The following is a 12,182-nucleotide window of genomic DNA, read 5'->3' as shown; positions in this document are numbered from 1 at the left end:
GTGTGTGTCTATCTGTATGGGTATTTATAAGTCATTGGGTTCGGTTCGTTATTTGTCCTTTAACGATTCAATGAGCTCTAAAACGGTTTTATTGATTTTGTGTTAATGTTGCAGGGCAATCAGAATGGGAACAACCCAGAGAGAGAGAGAGAGAGAGAGAGAGGGAGAGAGTGAGAGAGAGGGGGGAGAGGGGGCAGCGGCCCATCCTATAAATATTTATATGCACAATTTAGACCGCGGCGAAATGCGATACAAGAGCCGAGACCCGGTTCCATCTCGGCGGTTTAATGAACTGTTTGGTCGAACATTTAATAGAAATGAGTGGATGAGCTCCGAAGTTCAGAGAGCGTGGCCAACTGTTTGAACCAAAGGACAAAGGAGCAGACAATTCTGCCTCTGGCCTCTTGATATTGATTTGTCATGCGTGTGCGGTGGGGCAGCGAAGCTGTGCAACAAATATGCGGCAGTCGGGTGGCTGCCAATTCAAACTGAAGCGAAGCTGAAACTAATCATAATTGGTCTGCCGCAACGAGAATGATTTTGGCCACCCACCACAAAGTGCAAAATGTTGTACAAAAAAAATGCAAACAGAGCGGCACTTAATTACTTTGCCATTTCCTTGTTGTTTTTTAGCCAGCCTCCTTGTCTTTTGTTGCTTGATTTGGGCGGAATTTGTATTTATCTTAAAGGTTGACGCTTTCGGGCACTTCCGCATTTCCACTCCCACTCTGTCGCTCTGCGCTTAACAAAGAGATGGAAAGAACACACACAAAGACCCACACACAGATGTTGCTTGGTGTTTTTTGTTTGTTGCTGGAGCATTAGGCATTTGTTTGGGACTCCGTTTAACTGCCGCTTGACACAGCAGAGAAAGAGCCAAAAACAATGAGCGATGGCCGGAGAGGAAAAGCAAACAATAATGAGAGGAACCCACACCAGAGAGAGAGAGAAACGGCAGACACAGCGTCTACGGCATACGGTTACCATTGGGCAGAAGTCCTCAAAAGGTGAAATTTACCATGAAAAGCGGACCCGTTACGCCCACGCTTGCTGGGGTGTGGCTGCCCGTTCCGGCCTTTTGTTTGTGGCCAGAAGTGCGGCAGCTGTCTAAGCAAAAGCCGAATTTGATTATTCATAGATTCGCCCTGTCCCTGTAGCAGTGTGGGAGTGAGTCAAATGAATGTTTCCCAGGAAAGCCAGGACACCATTTTTGCTCAAGGCTGTAGGCTTTCACCTGCCTGAAGCTGGAGTTCATATTTCTGTAAGTGGATTCGTTGAAGCAAAGCAATTACATGGAACACATGGACCCTGTTGCTAGTTTGAAACCCAAAATGAAGCCATTTCGATTGTGCATTCACTGGCTTTATTTGAATTAAACAATCCCACCTCTGCAGAGGTTGAAATTGGACTCAGCTGAATGGATTGTCTAATTGGCAATGTGTTACGGAAGGCGTTCATCTGGAAGTCATTGATTTTCGGCCCACACACGAGTGCATTAAGGATTCGACCGCAATTAATTAGTTGACAGTTGACAGTTGACAGTCAGATGAATGCCATTTTCATTAGTGCAAAAGGCAGGGAAAGCTGCAATAAAATACCCAAATAAAGAGTCAAGTTTGTAGTGAGGAAAACAGCTGCATGTGTGCATGGAGTTTCCCTTTTGCCTTATCAATATTTTCACTGTTTCTTCCTTCAATCTGACTTGTGCCAAGCTCTTGCTCACTGCAATGTCTGTCTGTTTTACGAGCTATCCAGCAGAGTAATTAAAAACTATTGAAACTTTCGACAGCTTATGGGAGATGATGGCAGTTGTGCAATCCCCCATTGGTGTGAGAACTTTTAATGGAATAAACTAAGCATTGGGGCAGCAGAATAGACTGGGTACCTTGTGCCTGCTGATCCATAAAACCTCTCAGTAAGCTCGAAATTAATGTGTGCTTACGCTGCGTATACGTGATGTGCTCTTTGGACATTTGGGCAGGGACCCTGGTACTCGTATTTGTGCCCAGTTAGTGGCTGGCATTCCTCATTTGTCTCTTGTCTCCGCTCAGAGCCATTTACTACGCCTTGGCACGCGCTACAATTCCATTTTAATTACACGACCGCAGTCGTCCACTCACCGCCATTGCCATTGCCATTGCCTCGTCGGTCGTGTCGAGAGCACTGAGTGTAAATTAGTAGCCTGCAAACGATAAATGAGAATTTCACTCACACCCACTCTCTCCTGCCAGTGCCACAGCCATCCGTCCTTTATTTGAGCGACTGCGGTTGGCCATTTGAGTGAAGTCCAAACGATGGTTGGTGCCTGTGCCAGAGCCAGAGCCACAGCCAGACACATGTTGAATCCTTCTATGACTGTCAAGGGCCAAGCTGGCGGTAGTCTGCAGCAACTAGCGCTTGTTAGCCTTTGGAAATACTTAAATATTTATTTTATTTCACTATTTATCTATTTTAAGAGAATATTTCCTGTGGCATGCAAGACGCAAATCACAGATTAAACACAGAGCAAACCGTATTTGGGGCTAAAGCGTCTACAAATGCAAATCGCAAATGTGGCATTGTTGCTGCTGGTGGCAAGTGGCCCATGGAATGCAATGGGAGTGTGCATGCAGATTGGAATGTGCGAGTGTGTGCGCACACTTATTGTAACCACTGTAATTGGTGTGGTTGGATATGTGCGCTGGCCTGTTGCCACTCTGTGGCTCGGTGATAAAATCGTTCAGCGAGAACTCATGGGGATACATAATTGTCCAGCCACAAAGGGACACCCGATGAGGTGGATTACGCGAGACAGCCGGAAGCCGGACCAGAGATTATGGATGCCACATCCACAGGCATTCATCAATGGACAAGTATCTTGCAAGTTAAAGACTTGTCTAGTTAATCTACTAGTTACCCGCATAGCTGTTTTATCCCTGCTTTAATCACGAACCCCTCTCTATGTACCCTTTATCGGCAAGGGCAGGGCCAGTGACAGCTGCAGAAGCAGGAGCTGCCACGATGCCAAAGTTCCTTAACCAAGTTGAGTCTGTGCCTGCCCGAGCAGAAACCCCCAGCAGCCCCATCCTTCACTCTGCTATTCATGCTGCCAATGATGGAGCTCATTGTTCTAGGCCGTTTCTGGCCGGGACAAGTGGCCTCAACTCTTGCTCTTTATGCTGCGTTGGCTGAGGCAGGTCCTGCCACGCCCATTGATGTGAGGCTTCATGGCATGATGTTCTGTACCCCTGCCGAAAAGATAGGAAAGATCTTGAAGGTTGGAACTAGAAGAACGTTCATGAATCATCATTCTCTCCCCATGAACGTCAAGCTCTCGCCCTGACTTTTGTCTAATTTAATCAACGATCCCAAAGTTGTTGTGAAAACTTTTTCCACCGAGGAGCTGAAGCCGCTGCCAAGGTTGAACATGGAAGTGTGTTGTGGCCGCCCACACACCTGTAAAGGTCAAAGCGAATAACAGCTTAAAATTTATTTTAGAAATTGTAGTTAATATTTCTAGAAGCGGAATTGCACTTTGGATGCCTCTCCAGTGTTGCCAGCGTGGAGCCGCTGCTGGGTGTTGGCTTTATGGCCCAGCCCCAAAAGTATGTGTTAACAAAAGTATTGTGAAATCAAACGAAATCAATTCCCTCTATGCTTTCCCAAGTGTGCTGCTGGCCTCCATGGCCACTCGGTAAATTCCCACACTGCCGCTCCCCTTCGAATGCTCCCCTCCCATGTGTCCCATACATATATTTGCCAGAACAAATTTGTATCGCTGAACGACTTTCGTTGAATTATTTACGAGTACGAGTGTAGCAGAGGGTTTTTGATTATTTACAGGGCGCTGTTTCTTTTTATTCGGCTGATAACTCTGCATCCCAATTCGTGCTCGCAATCGGCACTCCATAAAATTCGCTGGCACCCAACAAAAATCACAGTACTCTGCCCCAAAGCCAACACCAATGTGCGACAAGCGACGAGAGATAGCAGATAAACCGTGTGCCACAAGCCATTTGAGTTGATTTTTTGTTCACTTTACCCTGCCAGGGTGCAGCAGCTGAGAGCAGGTGTTTGGTAGCACTTCTGATGCCATTTGTGGCATGGGAAAAATGTCAGTGGAATGCAATTAAATTACCATTGGGAATGGTACATTTTTGTAGGGTATTTACAACTTCACCGTAGAAACTTTCCTCGTTTGTTTTCATGGGGGAATTTGATTGCGGAATTTCTTTCATTTTTTGAACAGCGAAAACCTTGACAATCATCATGTGATGACGTGCGAATACCAAATTGGGATAGGTTTTTGTGTGTGTTTTCTGTAGAGTGGAGTGCGATTTTTTAGCAATTTGAAAACTGTGAAAAACACCTGGGAACATACCCGTTGGCATGGTGCCAAATAGCAGGGGAACTACGGATAGAGATGCAATTGGATGATGCGTGGGGCGACTGCACATATGCTGGAGGCCGAAAAGCGTATGTACATTTACAGCTTGCAGCCTATATACCGTTATGTGTACTTGTAACAAGAGAGAAGAATGCCAGCAGCAAAGTAAGGAGAAAGAGAGCGACAGAGAGAGAGAGATTACAGTACAATTAGCTTTGTATCTCTTTTATGTAACGGCACAAGATCGGAAGACAAATGCGCGACGCTACTGTGGATGGAGCGGGACAGAAATAGCCACCGAACTGCAAGCCATAAGAAAATGCAATAAAAATGCGCCAAAACGGGAGAGTCGCCGTGGGAGACAACGTAGAAGTGTGCATGCCCTCACAAAGGGACTTGACTAAAGCATAAAGAGAGCGAAAGATGTTCATACAACAGTTTCAAGATACCCTTTACCCCACCCCACGAGCACTGTCTGCATCGTCTGCTTAATCGATCTCTGCCGGCTGCACAGTGGGCCGCATGCTGGCAGATTGATTGCAGAACCGGTGCAGCCTTCACTGAAAGCCAAAACAAGCAGCGGCTGCGACTGCGGCAGAGACAGCGCCATCGCCAGTGCCAGTGCCAGCGCCAGCGACCTGCGATCGTTTTGTGGGCCAGACAGACACACGAGTAAATTGTATCTGAACGATACGAGCGGGAGCAGTACTTGTACGTGTGCCACAGTCAAGAGCAGGGCAGAACGGAACGAAACCGAACGCAACGCAACGGGTCGTGTGGCGTAGCGGAGCGTCGCTGAAAGTGTTTTTCAATAACGGCAGCCAGCCGGCTCTGTATGTGAATGGCGATCGGTTCGCATCGGTTCCCGTTTCGATTATGCGTTGCTTCCAAAATCAAAACAACAACAGAAGCAAAAGAAAAATCCAAAGCGTAATGCAAAAACAGAAAGTACACTCTCGAATGCACTGCACAAAACTCGGGGTTTAAAAGAAGATTTAATACGTTATAAAGTATTTGCAAGTGGGAAAATATCATGCAATCGTTCGGAATATGTTTAATGGATATTATCAATTCAATCAAAATCAATTGCAAGTGAACATTTATACATATGTATGTACATTCAGAGGATGATTTGTAGCTATGTTTTTTTCCTCTGTGTGCCAAATGGTTGGGATGCCTTCAACAGCTGGAAGATTTGTGTCTGGAATAAAGAATCTCATTAAATGATGGAAAAGGAACGCTCTGAGTTGCGTGCCTATCCGTCTCTGCCTCTCCCATCCTCTTCGCCTGCTGCCCGTTTGTCAAGCTTTTATTTTTTGTTACCGGAATAGAAAAAACATAAAAACACTCAAAGTGTAGCATCTGCATTTTTGTTAGCTAAATTACCCGACTGCCAAAATCCAAATGTAAAGATTTGTTTCTTCAAACGAAATATAAAATTAATTGGCATAAATTAAAATGTTTATTCAATAATTTATCACAATAACACACAAAGCTCAGAGAGAGAGAGAGAGAGAGAGAGAGAGAGAGAGAAGAGAGCGGGGAAGGGACGGGCAAGGAGTGTGCTTTTGAAATGTTTTGTTATCGCATTGCTCCAATTTGTGTCAATTATGCGTGAATAACACGCCCTTTGACCCGTCGCCCACGCTTTTAATTGAAATTCGCTGCCATTGTTGTTGTGCGTTTGCATTTCTTGCTCACAAATTAGTTTTTACAATCTAGAGCTGGCAGAGGGCACTGCCTCTCATCTACATAAAAACAATATTTCAAAGTACGGCAAAGAAAAATAAAAATATTGTGAGAGGCCAAAAACAGAGGCAGATCAGAAGGCAGAGACCGAATCAATGGCAAAGATAAGTGGTAGAAGGGATGTGCAAATGCAGATCAAAGTGAGAAGCAGCGCCAGAGGCACATCAAGGTATGAAGCAGACGCAAAGAAGTGCCTGAAAGAGGCAGCGGATCTCGTGACCTGCGGGTGTCCAAGTGAAAGTAGGAAATTTAGATTGGAATGGATGGTTCCAGCTCGATTAGACTTTGTGATGATTCTGCACGTTTCTGGGAAAGAGCTCCGGGGGCAGCAGCAGCCAAGCATCCAAGCATCCAAAGATGAAGTGTTTTTCTAGTGCGGAGAACTCATCGTTTGAATGCCGCGTGCCCTGAAAAGCGCTGAATGAATTAGCAAAGTGTCGTTATAAATTAAAGATACAACAAATGATGAGACCACGACAAGAGGGTTGTCCAGCAGTGGCGGGGAGAGTGTTAAACACACATCAACTCAAGAATATGCTAAATGCTACGTATCTGGGCCAATAGGCACCTGCACTTTGTGCATGGAGGGCAGCAAAATGAAAATACTTATAATATACATTTACAGCTCGAAGTACATTCTCGTTGTTCTTTGCAAAGTGCCGAGACAAGTTATGAGCCAAGATGCTGAGCGAACTAAATGCTTTTATAAGTACCCTGTAAGCTGCTGTCAGAATTCATATTGTAAAAGCTCTCCATTGACAGTATATACTCACCATCTCTTTTCTTATTAGCAGGGTATGCAATATAATTTCCATCAGAGTAAATATTTCAATGGGCTGTAATTGCCTCGCCCCGCCCGTTCGTTCGTTTGCTCATTGAAATTTATGGTTCTGTTCGGGCGATATCTAAAACAGATTATTTATGAATTATTATCTGCCAAAGCACTCACTTTTTTTCGTACATTACTGGCCAACACAGTCTTATCGGCCCTATCAGTATGTACATACATACTTACATGTTTATGTACATATTTACATACATATGTTGCTACGTTCTGTTCAGGGGATTGCAACAAAACTTCCATTGGGTTTCAACACCTCCCCTCACCCCATTTACATGTCAACCGGCAAATGGCTTTTTGAGGAATTGGCAATAGGAATTTACCGAAACATTTTATTTGCCTGTGTGTGTGTGTGTGTGTGTGTGTGTGTGTGCGGTGGTGTTATTTATCTATTTTTGCACAAATATTTGGTGTTTCGATGACCAGCTGACCAAAAACCTAAACAGAGCTCGAACATGTTGTTGCAGTAGTTTATGGTCTGTCCGTGTATCGAGCAGATAAATAATCATTGCATTAGCCGGTCGACATCGTTGGCGCTCCGGCTGCGGCTGCGACCGCGAAACGTGACACTTGACTATCAGATGTGGCACCGCTGCGCGCTGCTCTAATGGGTGTTTGTGTGTTTGTGTGTGTGTGTGTGTGGGGGGGCAGGCAGCATGTGGACGAACGAACGTGTGGAGGCGAAGGTTACCTAGCGGTTGTGACCAGATTAACCCGCTCCCCTGTGTGGAGGAGCTGTTCTCATCTTTTCCCAATTCTCCGATTACTTCTGCGGTAGACCGCAGAACCGTCTTGTTTGACTTTCCATTCAATACAAAATCAGGCAGGGGAGCTATATAGTATCTATGCTCGTACAAGCCCAAAACCGGCTTCCCCTCAACCATTTAACAAGTTTCGTTCATTCGAATCAATTAGCGGCCAAAAACGATCGGCCACAGGCGTCATCGAAGCCAAAGTCTGACGTTCGCGCTGCGCTGCGTTGCGATTACTTATGTTATGCTTATGTTAATTGGCCACCAAACCCAAACCCCGCAGTCCATGCAAATGAGTGTGAGAGTGAGAGTGAGAGCCACTGTTAGTCCACTGTTAGCTGTTAACAGCGCGCTCGAAAGCTCGCTACGGTCCGCGTCCCGTTAGCCAAGACATGTCAGAATGTTTCTGTAACCCGAGCGAAGCACACGTGCCAAATAGCTACAGTTCGTGTATCCCGGAAGAACGCAAGCTGAGAGGCGAAGCGAAGAGCGAGAGAGCAACAGCAACAAAAACCACATCAGCAGCAGGCAGCCGCAGGAGCAGCTGGGAAGGAGGAGAGCCCCAGCAACGAGTGTGTGTGTGTATGTGCGAGGGGGGAGTGCGTGCGAGAAGACATCTTGTGTAACCTGTGGAGGGGAAATCGAAGAACGCCCCAAAACTCACCACGGTCCATGCGAATCGGATTTTTGCTAGGGCGAGAACATTTTTCACGCGCCGCTCACAACGTAACGGTTCGCCCGCAGAGGCAGTTGTTGCCCGTCCAACATTCAAGCGGAGTCCGTGTGTGTATGTGTGTGTGACCACCCCAAGTGTGAAGTGTAGTGTAGTGTAGTGTAATAGGAAAGTGAGAGTGAACTCTTCATCAAAGCAAGTAGTAAACAAAGTTTGACCAACTCTGAGCACCTAATAATGATAACAAAAATGTTTCTCAGTTAAGAAATCAAATAAAAATTAAAGATAATTGTATTAAAATGTTCGCGAACATATCTACATGTGTGTGTGTGTGTGTGTGTGTGTAACTATAAAACCAATTGAGCGAATGAAACTCTCAAAAGAGCGAAATGAAGACAAGTGTTTGAGGGTCCGGGAATAACTGTTGCTTGTCGCGCACATCCACTGAGCAACAGTAACAGTAACAGTTACAGTTACATTTAGGAGATTTCGTTATTGTGTGTGTGTTTGCCTTCGCGCCTCCAATCAATGCAAATTCCGTGCATGTCGTACACCTCTACAGGGTAGCAAAGAGTTGCTTAGTGCAGATGAAAGTAGAAGTTTTCTTGTATCAGCATTCAATTCATTTAATTCATAATTTTCGCAAGAGATTACCTAAACCAGTTACAGGGTATCAACCGTGTCGCAGCCAGTTGACACTGACCAGCAAGAACGTGTCTGTTGGCAGGGCACAAACATTGGCATAGCAAAAAGTTCAATAAAAACAAAATAATTCTTAAATACAATTTCGTTTTTTTTTTGTATTTGCACGGACAGCCGTCTCTCTCTCCCCCACACCCTTTTGCATTCACTTTCTGCTAAAAAATAAAGCAACAAAATTCAGAGAAATGCAAAAGTTTTGATATTTTGTATTTATTTATTATTTATTTGCTGTGGAGTGCGCTGCCCCACTCTACAGCCGCCACCCACCCACCACTGCCGTGTCGCTGGAATACCTTTTCTTTTGTGTAATTCAAATGCTATGAATGCTAATTATGAGCTTGTTTGTCCGTCAGTCGCCGTGACATTTGCACAACTTTTCATTTAATTGTTGCGCTTGTTGGGAGAAAAATCAATTTGAATCAAGGCGAAACGCGTGTGGAAAATAATTGTGAGCGAGTGAACGAATCCGAGCTTCAATAAAAACTGAATATGTGCCTGACGAATGCAAAAATATGCAAATATCCATTCAATGAAGATTAAGTCAAGTTTTAGACGTATTTCATATGTGAATCCAGTTTGTTTTTATTCATTTTTATATTGTTTTCTTTGTCACGATGGTCAGATGCCGTCTGAGGCCTAATAAAAATCAATAAACAATACAAAAGCAAAGCCGTAAACAAATAACAACAACAACAACAACAACCAAATGCAACAAAAAGTGAACAAATTGAAGAGATTTACCAATTAGTAAGCGTAAAATAATTCAAAGAGCAGAGGAAACCACAGGATATTGGACGAGAAGAATACGACAATGTCCGAGCACGGCGACAACAACGGTGGCGATCCGTCACAGCAGGCGGGGGCCGGGGCGGAGGGGTGCGAGGCCATGGGCGAGAATAAAATGAAATCGCGCCTGCGCAAGGGAGCCCTGAAGAAGAAGAATGTCTTCAATGTGAAGGATCACTGCTTCATCGCGAGGTTCTTCAAGCAGCCCACCTTTTGCTCCCACTGCAAGGACTTTATCTGGTAAGTGAAGGAAGGATTCATCCATCCCAAGACACAAAAACATACATTTATAAGTACCCTAACCATCCAGACAACCATTCCCACCCCCCAACCGCATCCATGCGGATGCGGGCACTTGTGGGTCTACACGTGCATTGCGGACAAAGCTTTCGCATAACATCAGACAAACGCAAGAAGAGGGCCCAGCCATGGAATCGATAAAAGTCTATTGACAAGGCAAGCCGAACAAAGCAAAACCACGAAGAAGTGGCAGAAGAAGAATGGGCAGAATGGGTGGGTGGCAGAAGTGGAAATGGAGAAGGCAAAAGGGGACGCCCAAATGAGAAATGGGAAACAAAAACATACAACTAAAAGTCAAGTCAAGGCATTTCAATGGGATACTTACATTGTTTGCTTCCTACCTTTTCCGCTGACGGGAGACTCGGAGGGGAAGCGTATGGGGTAGGGCTAGGGGGCTAAAAAGCCAACCTGTGTAATTTTTAATTTAGGCAAAAACCCCGGGAAAATCTGTCTTAATCCATTGTTGGTCTTTGCCCCCTCAAACAAACAAAACAACGAAGGGGAAAACAGAAAATGGATGTTGATATTCTGCTCTGGGGGGGGTTTCGGGTAACCTGTTTACTTTTTGGTAGTCCTGGCAGTCACTTCCTGGTGCCAGAGCTTTCTGCTGGGGGATTATAAATCAATTTCATGCGCATTAACTTCCCGTCACGACTCCCCTTGCACTACTCGAATTTTGAACTGAATTTCTGAACACTTTACAGCGGTTATCAATCGGGATATGCCTGGATGTAGGTATATTTTGAGTATTCTGTATTTTGTGGACTACTGCTAGAAGATCACTGGGAACTTCATTTGGCTCATCAAAAGTATTCGCTTGAATTTTCATTCACTAAGAGAAAACTTCATGGCAGCTTCAACAGCTAAAAGCCGTCCTGAAAGGGGAATTAAAGGATACGCACACCTCACACATCCCACAGACTAATTAATTTAACACTTAATATTCATAGTCACAGCTGCGCCCCCTGCCCACAGCCGAAGGGCACACACTTTGACGAGCAATTTCAATGATATTAATTCATATTTAATACGCAAACAGTCTCTGGCACACGCTCTTTGACCTCCACAAGAGAGGAGAGAGTGCCGGCGTTGACAATTTAAAGCTCTCCGCCGCGTCTAACTAATGAATGAGTAATGGGCATGGGGAATCATCTGCCAGCCCTCGCTGCTGCCGCCTCTGTTGCCACAACATGACGGCAATAATTATATTAATTACTGCTTAAAATGCGCCAAACAGCAGCCAGAATCGATCTATGCCCTTAAGCGGCGCTAAGACCGGGGCTCCGCTCCAAAGGTAGAAATTGAAACTAGAAAAAGGAGAGAATCCGAAACGGCGCCTGTCCAGGGGGCTGGCGTGGAGTTGGGCGGGGAGGCGAGTTAAGTGGCGGACAGATAAACAGTGCCACAGGCACTGCATCATTATTACACGTAATTAACGCGCTTTGACAGCAATATCAGCGGCGGCAGCAACAAGACTCACCTTGCCCCCGGACGAACGCCCCACGATGTTGTGTACGTCTCTTTTGGGTTGCAGCTAATTAACTTCGGTTTTTGTTACCGTTTTCAGCTCCACTTCGCCGACATTTAATTAATAGTGTGGGGACTTAGGCGGCACAGAGGAGCGCATACAACGTACGAAAACGCGTTGCAAAGAGGCGTTGCAGGCACGTAACGCGTGTGTGTGTGTGTGTCGAGTGTAGAAGGAGATGTAGGAGGAGGCAACCGACTTCGTTAGCGGGGCAGCAGGTGAAACATTTTCCATGTTTATGGCACGTCATTTGCATAATAGCACAAAACCACCAACAAAACGCGCTCAAACGGAAGTTTCGCTCTCAACTGGAGGACACCGCGGGTGCACGGGAGCATAATGCGAGGATATTGGAGTATTTTCAAATAAATGCCGCATATTAAATGATTTAGTAGCAGTGAAAATTTGATATTCGTAATGAAATCTCCTTGGATTGAAGCTCATTGTGCACTTGCCTCTAAGAATAATTCAATATGCAATGTTCA

At 45.2% G+C, this 12,182-nt stretch overlaps 1 protein-coding gene across 4 annotated transcripts in view; it reads left to right on the top strand.

The window, feature by feature from the left end:
• The window catches only part of LOC117578542 (protein kinase C, brain isozyme), a 42,290-nt gene that overhangs the window by 16,876 nt on the left and 13,232 nt on the right, over positions 1-12,182 (top strand). The window contains exons 3-4 of one of the 4 annotated variants that reach the window (XM_034264110.1): positions 9,870-10,109; positions 10,874-10,900. In XM_034264110.1, the coding sequence (XP_034120001.1) occupies positions 9,895-10,109; positions 10,874-10,900 (242 nt within the window). In that variant the 5' untranslated portion in view covers positions 9,870-9,894. Of the gene's footprint in view, positions 1-9,714; positions 10,110-10,873; positions 10,901-12,182 lie in introns of those variants that run through there. The other 3 variants (XM_034264111.1, XM_034264113.1, XM_034264112.1) reach the window with 3 other exon arrangements.

The sequence above is a fragment of the Drosophila guanche genome, unplaced genomic scaffold (assembly GCF_900245975.1).
Source record: "Drosophila guanche unplaced genomic scaffold, DGUA_6, whole genome shotgun sequence".
In the NCBI taxonomy this organism is placed as follows: Eukaryota; Metazoa; Arthropoda; class Insecta; order Diptera; family Drosophilidae; genus Drosophila; species Drosophila guanche.
The sequence above is the reverse complement of the archived record's forward strand: the minus strand, read 5'-3'. Positions and strand labels throughout refer to the sequence as shown.